A 14,525-nucleotide genomic window follows, 5' to 3' on the forward strand; every position below is an offset into this window, starting at 1 on the left:
ATATTCTACTTGTAATCTGTTTATGTATTTGTTTTTTGTATAAACAAGAGTAGAGAATGCCTTTTCACATTTTGGTTGAAAAAGCAGTAAAGCGGCCCTTCTGCATTTAATGAGCGATTTATGTATGGTCCAGAGATGACACCGCGGACCCCCAAACATATACTCGCGGACCCCCAGGGGTCCGCGGACCACAGGTTGGGAAAAGTGGATCTAGTGGATCCACATATCATACTCGTTTGCTAGTTCAATCTAATAAAATAATTATATAGTTTAGTGTTTAGTATATTTAGTGAGGACTAATGCTTTGTAATAAATACGTTGTAAAGCTTAATATACACATTTACCGTTAGATATTCAATATTCAAATTACCCGTTAAGTAATTTAAGAAACGAATAATATAACCCTAATTCATACTCCACGAAACAATTGATGATTTATTAAACAAGGTAAATAATATTCACAAAATTAATCTCACAACAATGGCAGACAACAATTCAAAACAAATAAGTATCTAATAATTGCTCTGTTATATATTTCGTGGATTTTAATTAAGCGTCAGATGAGGGCAATCTATTTGAGGTATTCTATTAAGTCGTATTTTGAAGGTTTTGATGTGAAACATCTATAGCCGCACGTAAAACCGATTTCTGGTGTGGCGACGCGTCGCCATGCGCAATCGAATTCAATAAATAGTCATCGTTATCTGGAAAAAAATCGTAATATTTTATTTTATCATTATGACATATTTAGTTCCTATCACAATATGTTCTTTTCTGCATATTACTTTTACAAAATAATGTCGATGTTTCACATCTGCCAGGCGTCCCGTGACGGCTCACATTTTTTTAATAAAGTATTTATCAAAAAATAATTAAGGGGTACATTCGAAAGGGTATCGAAGTGATATATCGCTAGTTCTTTTTTAGAACTTTGCTGTCAAGCTCAGCGTCTAGATAGGTGATTTATAACTTATTACTTTACAAAAAAATACGTTTTAGTTTAGTAAGTAGTAGTGTCAGTTTCAGTGACTTTGTAACAAATAGTCGTTTTTTCGATTTACTAAAGGCAAGATTCACACAGACACAATGATGTTTAAATAGTTAACTGATATAAATAATTGTGAAAATATATGGTATATAGGTAAAAATAATTGAAAAATCATTTTTGGTGATTTTGTAACAAAGAAATAAGAATATTTATAAAATTGTACAAATGATTTAATATGCCTAAGGGAGGTAAATACGAGTGACAGAACTGATACACGGCTGAGGTCGCAGACATCGTCGCTACCTAACTCATACAATAATATTATATCACCAGTAATTCACTGAAGACATTCGAAAATACCTTACAAATAAAATAAATATCATAAACCACACGTTAAACATTGAAAATAGGATTCCATGGACCGTACAGACAGATTGAGGGTAGTTTCCTTGCTCTCACTAAAAAGTAGCACTCGAAACAGTAACACCCTTACAGTCGTTATCCTAATGATAGCGATTTAGTTTCGCCAAAACAGTTCAATCTCGCTGAGGGCGAGTAAGTCAAGTAATGGTTTATAAAGTGCCGCTTTATTTGTAACTTATTTTTACCCCCTACATAAACATTTATAAATAAAAATAAGATCAAAGAAGCAAATGACCTTGACTCCTCTTATGGTAATCGGTCACTGCCGCTCAAGGACATCAGTTACCAACTCTATGTATAAAATATAAGTGTGCCGTATGTATGCCGATATATGTGTGGCCATTCCTGAGGATTGTAGTCGCTACACAAATATGCAAGTTTCCACACCTTCCTACCAACTTGCTTTAAGCTAGAAATGGTATGACGATAATACTTCTCCGGTCTAATACTGTTTTTATTACCTATATATTTATAAAATGCGAACATTTCATAAACCTGAATGATACGAGTACATGCTCCGTTTGTCAGGTTCCATAGTGCATTCAGCCATTCGCGTCAGCAATGCCCTCGTTATCCTAATGACAACGATTTCCTTCTGCCCAAATAGCGGTATTAGTTCCGCTGAATAGTTCAATGGTGTTCTTTGTGGTGTTATATAAAAACTTATTTTAGTAGCTACATTTATTTTAACATATGTTTTATAGTGTATTGTTCCTACATGAGTATAAATAGGTTACCTATGTGTTTGTTATTTTTTATTTATTTAAAAGCATGCCAAGTACCTATACATAACACAAGACGTACGTAATGTAAATGTACCTAATGGGAATGTGTCACCTACTCTATTATTAGAAAACAGGGGTCTTACCTGAAGCCAACACATATGTGGATTGCCATTTCTGAGTACTAATATGGTCGCCTCATATCTAAGACAGCCGGTTTCGACACATTTATACCAGCCTGTTTAAGAATCAAGTCAGATATAAGTGTGATGATAACACAATACTTCTCCAGTCAAATCATAGGTACTGGTTTTATTACCTTTATATTTATAAAATGCGAATATTTCATAAACCTGAATCGTATTATCGAATACGAGTACCAGTACATGCTCCGTTTGTCAGGTTCCATAGTGCAGGTTCGGCCATTCGCGTCAGCAATGCCCTCGTTATCCTAATGACAACGATTTCCTTCTGCCCAAATAGCGGTATTAGTTCCGCTGAATAGTTCAATGGTGTTCTTTGTGGTGTTATATAAAAACACTTATTTTAGTAGCTACCTTTATTTTTACATAGGTTTTACAGTGTATTGTCCCTAAACGAGTATAAATAGGTTACCTATTAGTAGAAGATCCCGATATAAGACGACCTTCACCGAGTTGCTTAATAAATGAAACGTTTTTATATCAAATTAAATACGGCAAAAAATATATTATTACAATGTATTATATCCCTACATGGATATAAATTGGTTACATATCTGTTTGTTATTTTATGTTTATTTAAATGTATGTTAAGTGCCTTTATAACACTGATGATGTCCGTAAAGTATGTACATTGTAAGAAATAGTCTTAATTCCAAATATATTCTCATCATCATCAACCCATAACTGTCCCACTGCTGGGCACGGGTCTCCTCTCAGAATGAGAAGGATTCGACCATAGTCCACCGTGCTGGCTAAGTGCGAATTGGTAGACTTCGCGTACCTTTGAAAACTTTTTTTTAAAGATTTTTCAGATTTCCTCACGATGTTTTCCCTTATCATTTAAGCAAGTGATAATTAATTTCTCATACGCACATAACTTTGAAATTTAGAGGAGCGTGCACTGCTTAATAAATGTATAGTATAGTATCGTAATTTGTAAATTGTGTATTTAATAAACAATTGTTATTGTCTTATAACTAATATTTACTACAGAAAACTTATAAATTAAACTTTAATATTTAAATTACTTTTAATCCGTATATCAATCACATTTGTATTCTAAAAATAATTTAGTCATGGGCTCATAGTTATATGGTACCTCCGCAAACACTACTTGCTATTAAAATTACCAGGTATGATTACTATTTAACAATGTTTCTCCGTAATACATACAGCGGGGGCGGTTCATTAGGTCCCGCTAAAGAGTAGCGCCGGCCACTCGCGTCAGCGCTGCCCTCGTTACCCTAATGACAGTGATTTCGTTCCGCCCGAGACGCAGTTTTAGTTCCGCCGAGCAGTCCACTGTTACCTTCACTAATGGCCTATAAAGCTTCGGCCTGTTCCTCTCGAGTGTAATTTCTTACTAATTCACATTTATTTTTTTAATAAAAAAACTCTTTCAATAACTATTTACGAAAAAAAATTCTAATGGTCGAAATTGAACTATAAATCATTCATTTTCCATGAGTTTTATTGATAATATAAACAAAAAATTGATGCCAACTAAAATGAAAAAGATACTGACCTTTTACTGACTGACATTTTATATAGAGAAAGTATTCTAAAGGTACTACCTTATTTACTAGGTACATTCTTAAATTGTAATGATAACTAAAATCGTTGTTAATAGAAAATATACTGCTAGTTATACCAGCTATAATAAACCAGGTATGATTACTATTTAGCAATGTTTCTCCGTAATACATACAGCGGGGGCGGTTCATTAGGTCCCGCTAAAGAGTAGCGCCGGCCACTCGCGTCAGCACTGCCCTCGTTACCCTAATGACAGTGATTTCGTTCCGCCCGAGGCGCAGTTTTAGTTCCACCGAGCAGTCCACTGTTACCTTCCCTAATGGCTTATAAAGTTCCGTCCGGTTCCCGTTGAGTCTAATATCTTACCTTATTCACATTTATTTTCATTAAAAAGTGTTCAATATTCATTCATATTTACAAATATTTCGCCTAGTAGCTCGAATTTGACCATAACCATAAATTTCATATTCTAATGGATAATACTAAAGTTTGTCGATAACGATAAAAAAAGTCGGTTGACATACGAAACAGACAGGTCCTCAATTGTTTTTACACATATTTAATTCGTATTCGGCTCGTAAAAAATTTAAATTACGTTTTTAAATATTGTAATTACATATTAGTAAAATCGTTAATGGAAAGGATATTATATATCCTACAAATACTGTCACCTAAATATTACCAGGTATGATTACTGTTTAGCAATGTTTCTCCGTAATACATACAGCGGGGGCGGTTCATTAGGTCCCGCTAAAGAGTAGCGCCGGCCACTCGCGTCAGCGCTGCCCTCGTTACCCTAATGACAGTGATTTCGTTTCGCCCGAGACGCAGTTTTAGTTCCGCTGAGCAGTCCACTGGTACTCTCATTAATGACCTAAAAGCTCCGGCTGGTTCCTTTCGAGTTTAGTTTTTGAACTTATTCACATTATTTAAAAAAAAATACATTGTCCGTTTATATTTACGAACAGTTCGCCTAGTGATCAAATTGTAAGCATAATCATCAATTTTCCACGAGTTTTATTCATAATACTAAATTTACTCGATAGCTACCAATAAAAAAAATTACAACAAATGTGAAAACGATACTGAACTGAACTATTTATAATAAGAAAGTATTCTAAAAAAACTTAAGTCAGATGATTAAATTGTCATAATAACGAGTATTGTGGTAATATTTATCACAATACTCTGCTAGTTATACCAGCTATAATAAACCAGGTATGATTACTATTTAACAATGTTTCACCGTAATACATACAGCGGGGGCGGTTCATTAGGTCCCGCTAAAGAGTAGCGCCGGCCACTCGCGTCAGCGCTGCCCTCGTTACCCTAATGACAGTGATTTCGTTCCGCCCGAGACGCAGTTTTAGTTCCGCCGAGCAGTCCACTGTTACCTTCCCTAATGGCCTATAAAGTTCCAGCCGGTTCCTTTCCAGTCTAATTTCTTACCTTCTTCACATTTATTTTGAATAAATACGAATCATTGCTTATTGGGTACAATTGCTATGTGCTAGAAAACAATCTATTTTCTTTCTTTAACTCAAACTGAACACAATAAACTTCTCAAAGTTTTTATATTTAGTCTACCAATTCGCATTTGGCTGGCGTGGTGGACTATGGCCTTCACCTATCTCACTCTGAGAGGAGACCTTTACGTATCAGTGTGACAGTAATGGGTTTACGACGATACATATATATTTACAGAGCATAAAAATAAATATATGTACATGTTTTAATGTTTGTTAAGCCCTTTCCTTTTTATTTGGTTTACTGCGAAAGCCCACCATTTCCTGACTATGATTTATCTTGCGGCCTGTAAGCTGAGGGTCACTTTAATAAATGTATTCGGGAAAGGTGCTCCCAGAAATGGATGGAATTTTCTAGATGCAATAACCTACAGAAAATATAATTTAAGTGCCGGGCTGTATGAGTAAATCATTAGTCCGGCGGACATAAGAGGAATGTTGGGATATTAAAGGGGTAAGTAAGCATGCCTTAGAATTTTGAAGATTTTTCGTAATACTTTATTTTTATACAAGGTTGAAGCAGCATGCAATGTACTGGTAATGGTCATTGTTATCCATGGACGATGGACATTTGTAGTCAACTGATGTAGAACTGAGGTTTTATCTAAAATCGATCACAGATGCGTTATTAGTTCTGAGGATTAAGATGGGCCTTAGGTTTGTAAAGCCATCGAATCGCAAGAAATATTTCACGCTAGGAATAGGTGTAATGATGGTACCTTTTCGGTGGAAGCATACTGGTTCCGTTCTCTACCAGTCTACCACGTCTATCACCCTTCAGTTAAAAGTGAGCAAATGAAACATTTCATTTATAGACGTTTATTTGTTTAATTTTAAGTAAATGAAAACATGTTTAAGTACTCCAATAGTTCAATGGCATGTACTGAAACCCCTGCCCTTGTACTCTTATATCAAAGGCACATATAGGTAACCTTTACATATATTATAACAATAGTTTACTTAACAAAGGAGGTTGTTATCGTGGTTAGAATATTAGACTATTCACCTTCGTATTATTATGTTTCATTGAACCTGAATCTTATGAATACTTATGAGAAAACGGAGCCATAATTGAACGCTGAAAAATACTTTCTCATCAAATTCATTGGAAATAGCTTTTGAAGATATGATTTTAAGAAATGCGATATTTTTATGATAAGTGTACAAGTAGCAAACAAAGGTTTTGTCGTATAGTCTGTAGAATGCGTTCAATAAATTTCGGTCGTCCATTCTAGAATTTTCGAATGTAAATTGAATTTTCGTAGATAATATAGACATCGTAAGAAAACGTACTTGCCAGATACATTGACGTCTATGACAGATTCCACTTGAACCCGATTGCAGATGAGTTGTCGTTCCTGAGATCTAAGATGGTCACCATATGTGTAAGTCAGCCGGCATCCACGTCCTTCCATCGAAATGAAGAACTGAACGTTGAAATGTGTATATCGGCACCTCCGGTCGAACCATTCTAGCTTTTTTATATAATATAGGAGTAACAGACGAGCATGCAGTCCACCTGATGGTAAGTGGCTACTCCCGCCCATGGACATTTGTAATACTCCAGATAGGATTAGATATTCCTACCTGAGGTCGGTCACAGATGCGCCGTTACCCCTGAGGACTAAGCTGGAACGCCTCGGAAAAGTTTGTCTCCCTTACCACACCCTTCAAAATGAACATAACAGCGCCTAACACTGCTGTCATTAGGTAGAAATAGGTGTGGCGGTGGTGCCGGAGTCGAACCACAAAGGGTTCTACCACCTATCTCCATTCAGTACCGTCTATATCAGAATTGATGAAGCACTTTATACCAGTGCTTACATCATAATTCCCTCTTATTGAAGCATATATCGATGTTAATGGGTTTAAAATAAAGGAGCATCACAATGCCACGTATCTAAATTACGATGTTATCGCACTCAAGCCTTTAGGATGAGAGAAGAAAAGATCAAATAACCCAAATTAAGGAGCGCAATAAAGAGACCCTTCGGAAGGCTTTCTTGGGAGCAATTCATGTAAATGCTGCCCGTATATATGAGTGCCAATGGCCAAAATATAAGGTTGAGGCATATGTGGACTCAATCGATATTATGAATTTAATTTGTGTTCTTATGAAATGATATTAAAGTGTTAAATTACATCATTGAATGTGATTAGTTTTTAATACTTCTAAATATTATATTGAATTAACATATATTTTCTTTTACAGAAAGACAAAAAACAAAAGTCAGCCTAGAAATGGGGTCTCCATCCATCCACCAGTTACAACCGGGATTGTCTGTGAGTGTTGGTGATTGTAATGATGTGTCATCCTCTGCAGAGTAGATGGCTCATTATGATACGTTAATTTATTCAAAGTATTTTTACATTTATTACATCTATACAGTAGATTCATATTTTAACTATATATTAAGAAAAGTAATCTAGACTGAAATCCTGCTCAGAAGACGGAGAAATATACGGAACATTTACAAATACTTGCGTCCTCAAAATAACGTATTAGGGAGCGCCGAGTATGACATACATAAATAGTGGTGGCGAGGAAGTCAGTTGACTATATAAAAATGAGGCTACGAGGATATAAACGAAGGCTGTAGCGCGCCGGCGCCGCGCCACTCGCCTTCGCTTCACACGGTTCGCGGCCAGACCCGCCGGCGCCGCCACTGCCGTCGGCCGCACCGCGACCGCGACCTCGCCGATCAGTCGATCACGCGACTCTCGAATACCGCACCACACGTGCGACAATATCGCAGCTTCCCGATACCCATCAACTTTCAGTGCTCCACTCGAGCACCCTTCAAACAAAAGCTACACGAGCATGAGTGACAGATGAACCGTTGTGATCGCGCTAACTTAAAAGTGACAGTGCTGTGAAGTTACGTTTACAATTATGTTTCATTTAAGTAACGTTACAAAAGATTTTAATGTTGTGCTTCATTTGAATGACAAGTTCGAGCGACGTGAACTTAAACATTACCTCGTGTTGAATCCAGCCTAACTTATGCAAGTTTTTTAATAAGAGATGGCTTCGTTCTTCAAGGAATACTTTATTTTAACCCTTATATCTTTCTGGCAAGTATGTAACTTAGCTACGATTAAACGAGGGATACGTGAATGCAGTCCTACTACAAACGTAACGACGTGTCAAACGTGTTCCTATAACATTTCTATGAACGATAATTCGAATATATATCGAGTGTATATGTGCTGTAATGAAACTGAAAACTTGACAACTGTTCCAGATAAATACTTAAATAAAACCTTCTCAAAGGTGTCAGTCAGTTACAGTGAACTATGTAACACAAGCAATATCGTCCTTGATATACCTTCCGTAGATACTGTATCACTGGTTCTAAGAAATAACAGCATTAGTGAGTTACGTCTTATTATTAAGACAGTACATTTACGAGAAATAGATTTGACTAATAATAAATTACAATACATCAAGAAAGGTATTTTTAATAATAACACCAATCTTAGGAAACTAATTCTGAGTCGAAATAACATACAAAACATATTCGAAGACAGTTTTATCGGATTATCTAAATTAGAGACGCTCGACCTATCAGAAAATAACCTGACGGTTTTAACCAACGTATTTACACCACTGAAAAATTTACAACATTTAAATCTGAGCAGAAATAACATCGAATTCATTCACGAGAATTACTTCAATAATTGGTTGTTACAGCATCTGGACGTATCGCATAACAATCTGAGGAAATTGGCACCTGGAGCATTGCAGCTATTGCCTAATCTGGCACGATTACTTCTGACAGATAACCCGCATTTAGGGATTACGCAGCTGGACACACAATTATTGGTGGGCACTGGCCGCAGATTACAGCAAATAGATGCATCGAGAACAGGTTTATATCAAGTCCCTGAAGCTTTTACCCATTCGGTCCGTTTTCTATCGCTCGTCGGCAATAAAATAACGGCAATTAGATGTGGAGATTTAGATAGTTATCCATTATTGCAGTCTCTAGATTTTACTGACAACAAAATTGTCGCAGTTGAAGACGATTCATTAGGCAGACTTGAAATGTTGCTATTCTTAGATATCAATAAAAACTTTCTGAATACTGTACCTAAATCACTTCCAGATGAATTAAAATATTTGTCGATTAATGATAATCTAATACAAAATCTTTCGATACCTGATTTCAAGAATTTGCCAAATTTACGAATATTGCAATTAAAAAACAATCGAATATCTTATATCCAAGACCACGTGTTCGACGATTTGTTATCATTGGAAATGTTAGATTTGTCCAATAATCCTATACAAATGTTATCTTCGAGTACATTCGACGGGCCACTATCACTACGTGATCTACGACTTTGTTATTTAAATATTTCAATGCTGGAACAGGATGGGCTGTTTCCGATGTCGTCTCCCGAGAGTGTTCAAATGCTACATTTGCAGTCAAGTCCAGGCCTTGCTCGACAATTGCTATCTGATTCGGCAGCCTTGGCAGCCTTTTCGCATTTACAGTATTTAGATTTGAGAATGAATAACCTAACGGGAATACGGAATGATTTATTATTTTATCTAGTACAATTGAAAACTTTAAGACTACACGGCAATACACTAAACTGTAGTAATGAGCTATGGTTAACGGATTGGATGAATTGGAATAAGTCTCTATCTACTAGTGAAACATGTTATTATTCTACATCAGAAGCAAAATCAGAAATAACTAAATATAACTGCACATTCCCTGAGACATTTACAATTAGCGACAGCCTCCCACCGGTTAATCTATATAGTACTGAAATGATTAACAAGTTACTAAGGTACTATGGATATTTTAACAATAAGTCAGATAAAAACTCAACTAAATATAACAACAATAATTCAAGCTTAAAAAATAATATAACAACTGATATTAACACGAATAAATTCATAAACAAAAGAGAAAAGGTTAGATTTCAAACAAACAGAAAAGATTTCATGGAAAATAAAATTCTACAACAATATTATTTAAATGAAACGTCTGCTGTAAAGGCAAAGGAATCCGCCAAAATTCTGGATCAAAACAAGATACAAAACGATCAATTAAATGTTGATCACAGATTTCTGGATATCGAACATTATTTTTCACACCACTCGTCAAGAAAGGATAATGACTTTGGTAGCGAACAACAGAAAAAGACATCGGGAAAACGCTTAAATACGCCCATTTCGGCCACGGACGTCGATTCAAACATCTTAATGCCAATTAAAGCAGAAAAGGTTCAAGATTCCGTTGCAAAAGAAGCGAATACTATTAATCCTAATGATAAACTACAATATTCACCCTATCAATCTGCTCATACGAATTACGCTCAATATATTGGAATGATGGCCGTGTTGAGCTTAATAGTAATGTCATTAATTCTATGGGCAAGTTTCCGACTGAGGTACAGGAAAAGACAAACGTTGGCTATAGACACAGAGGTTGAAGATCAAATAGAAGTAGCCAATATATCTGGAGGAGTGCTGTGGTGACATTTGCGAGCAGCCGACCCCACTCCCTTCGAATATGACTCTCTTCTAACGTAGCATTAAGTAAGTATATTTTTTACTTGTCAAAGACTTAATAACACTTACTAATTTTGTAAACATACGTAGGTAGTATATTTGAAAGGTAGGTAGTAGGTACATACATATTATTATATGCACATCTTAATAAATAATGATTTTTAATTATTCTTATTTTTCTACCAGTTCATGTTGTAATGGATTTTTTGTTATAATAATTATGTTTTGTAGATGTACTCATAGGTTTACCTATAAAGCTCTCTATAATATACTAGCACGTGTTGTACCTGCAAAATGTACCTACTTACTTCACTTACTTCACTTCACTTAATTCTTGATTTTGTTACTCATTTTGGTACATTTTTTTTTACATAGGTTATAGAGTTATTATATCGTTACATATTTTAATTAGTAGAACATGCATGATGTTTACGTGTTGATGTGTAACTTCAATGCATATTGTATCTAAACATTTAGAATTATTACTTGTGTTAAATATGAGATATAATTACCATTATTAGAATTTGCTTCCCGTGAGAATAAGTAAAGAAACCTCATAATTATGCCGCAACGTAGAAGATATAAAACAGAAGCCGAAACAAGATCGAAATATATTAATAACGTGTTTGTTTAATGTTATGGTATCTTACCTTTCTCAGCTCTTTTAAACTCGAGGTGTAAACTTAAGGATATTAATGCACCTGTAGCTAACCTCAAGTAGGACTTTAATATATTTTTGGATTTTTGGTTATAGATACCATGGGTCTCAGTAGCTACTTACCATCAAATGAACTGCATTTACTTCTAACATATATAAAAATAAATGCATGTTGGTTGCGATACATCTACTGTATACAACACTTAGTATATCTACTGTATACCAATTCACACATGACCAGCGTGGTGGACTAGAGCCTAATCCTTTTCATTCTGTGCCCACTTGTAGGATATTTAGTCGTGTAAAGGGTTTGCCTCGATACTTTTACTTTATTTTGATTGTGTATCAATAGAGTGTAGTAATCACTGTTCACTCGAAAGGCGAGGTCGTATTACAGGAAGACTTTTTGCCGATGTATTAACTGCATATTTCATATGATTTTATTTTTATAGTGAGACCTTTTAAATTGTACCGACCTATTTCTATACAAGGCGGCAAAGTTCATGCTAAGTCACACACATATGTAACGATTTCTGACGTGGATTGTGCCTCTAAAATCACCAGCATTGGCTACGACTACGATAACCATGGTAAATTTTTGGGAGTATTTCTCTCTCCAACCCCATTGGTAAAGAATTTGCTGAATGGTCTCCCATGCTGGTCGTTGGAATTCACATACCCCTTAATCATTTTTCTTAATTTGTTGGACCGTTTGTGACTGGCAGTTGTTACAGGTTAAAGGGTTGTAACCGTTCTTGTTTTTGTAATATTTTCCGAAATATAATTATGTGCAACTGTTACCATTTTTTGTTTCAGTTAAAACTGGTCGGCTGCTATCAGCTTGGGAAGTGTTTGTGATAATATTGGACGTTCGTATTTTTCTATGAAATAAGTACAAATAGAGAGATTAGCTGTGCTGCTAAGTTATAAACTAATAGTGTATGTAATAATGTAAATAAATGTCTGGATATGATTTAACGTATAGAGAATAGAGTTATTTTTGTGTAAAATTGTAGTATTGTGACCTATGTCAGGTATTTCTCTGAATCAATGTAAATATTTATGTGTATTGAAGGTTATAGAACCGCCGTTGTAACATGCCACTTAAAGTATATGACAATTGTAATTATTTTGCTAATTATGACTGATTAGGTATTTTTAATAACTTTAATTTATTATTTGTGTTTCGCAATATTATAAACAATGAAATTGTAGATCTTGATAGTTTGTATTTTTAAGTGACATGTTATTTCATGCGGTATTAGCGCCAAAACATTTGCAAAAAGCAGATCACGTCTTCCCTACTAATCCTTCTAGTGTAAAGAATATCATAAATTCATAAATATTCATTTATCTATTTCCCTACTTTCTATGATAATGTGCCAATTTGTTAATTGCGTAAATATTCTATTTGTTTTAGTAAATTAGCTGTTTCAATGAGATATCTCTTTCTATAAATGTATAATTTCGTATTCGTAAAATATTGCATGAAAACAATGATTGACACTTTATAATATTTAAATTTCTATGGTATGCAAGTAAACGAAACATTTTAACGGTTGTAGGAACACTAAGGAGCGTTACTAATAATCGGAATATGTGGATTGCTTACTAAAGATCGAGATTTGACAGTTTTATCCTATTAAAATTGTCAATATTCGATCTTTGGTAACCAAAACATTGGACATTAATGCCAAAATATTGGATTATTAATAAATTCGGTCAATAATTGTGATGGGTACATTTACATACGCTTGTTAATTTATTTGTTTTAAACGTATCTCTAGTTTAAATAATAATTTCTTTATTATAATTACATAGTTTGTACTCTTATTGCCTTTTATAATATTGTTTCATAATTAATTAAGTAAATAAGTAATTTTAGTGTTTCACTTACGTAATATCGATACATTTCAGACATCTCTGTGAAATTAAGGTTGTAACTCGATATATAACATTTTGAAGACAATGATGTGTAGATATATGTTTTTACGTAATTGTAGTATGTACAAAACTCTAGTCAAGAATAATAAAGATATAAAAACGGATTATGTTATTTCTTTTCTATGAAAATTTAATTAATCCAAGAGCTAAAGAAATAATACTATAAGAAAATATTTGATGTCGAATAATACTCGTAATAGTTACGAGTAGGATGATTTGATGAGTCAGTGATGATTTTCTTTTTCAGGATAGAAGTAGTTAACGGGCATGCCGTCTAGCCAATGTTGTCACTGCCACTTATGGACTGTAATCAATCCCAGATATGATTTGAGTTCTATGTGATCGGCCACAGATGTGTTACTATCGTTTAGAACTAAGATGGTCACTACTCGCCACACGACATTATTGCCAAACAAAAAGGAAAGAATTGTTTGACGCTTGATGGGTGTAGCCGTGCAAATAATCTACGTATTTTTTATCAATTTTTTATTTTTTTTATTTTTTTCAAATTATCCATCTCATAAAAATAATTGGAACTTTTTATGACAAAAAGCAGATCGAAAATTTGTTATAAAGAAGTAGCTGAACTCCTTTAAAAGCAAATTAGGTGACAAGCCAGAGTAGGTTCCCGGTTCTTTGACAAACTTCGGCGAAGTTATCTTAGCCCTTAAGCCTGACATTGAATTCATGCTTAGAATTTTTATTATTGGCTTTTTATAAAAATACTGTATAAATTACATTCTCTTTCGATCTCGTTGTTTACAAACTGTGCCTTTATTTTTTTCAAAAATGTATCTTTTATTACTTTTTACAATTACAGTTTACTGTAAAACAAATTAAAATCGTTTAATATACTATTCTCATTTCTTAATAATTTACAAAATAAAAACAAACAATGATTTATAATTACGTAAATCAGAGATAAATTACTTGTAATAATACTCCTGAAAGTTCCACGTTTATATTATGATTTACGTTCGAAGTTTAACCTTCAAAAC

The 14,525-nt window shown here is 34.4% G+C and overlaps 2 protein-coding genes across 3 annotated transcripts in view; one reads left to right on the forward strand and one right to left on the reverse strand.

Annotated features, from left to right (window-relative positions):
- Positions 1–14,525, reverse strand: part of RpL24 (ribosomal protein L24) — a 322,279-nt gene that overhangs the window by 41,286 nt on the left and 266,468 nt on the right. The window lies entirely within an intron of this gene.
- Positions 7,558–13,631, forward strand: 2mit (leucine-rich repeat-containing protein 2mit). Its single transcript, XM_073083782.1, has 2 exons — positions 7,558–10,952; positions 12,400–13,631. The coding sequence occupies exon 1, from the start codon at positions 8,421–8,423 to the stop codon at positions 10,890–10,892; it is 2,472 nt and encodes an 823-aa protein (XP_072939883.1). The 5' UTR covers positions 7,558–8,420; the 3' UTR covers positions 10,893–10,952; positions 12,400–13,631.

Source organism: Epargyreus clarus, unplaced genomic scaffold (assembly GCF_041222505.1).
Source record: "Epargyreus clarus isolate Ecla_fem2 unplaced genomic scaffold, WU_Ecla_fem_2.2 ptg000019l, whole genome shotgun sequence".
Taxonomy (NCBI): domain Eukaryota; kingdom Metazoa; phylum Arthropoda; class Insecta; order Lepidoptera; family Hesperiidae; genus Epargyreus; species Epargyreus clarus.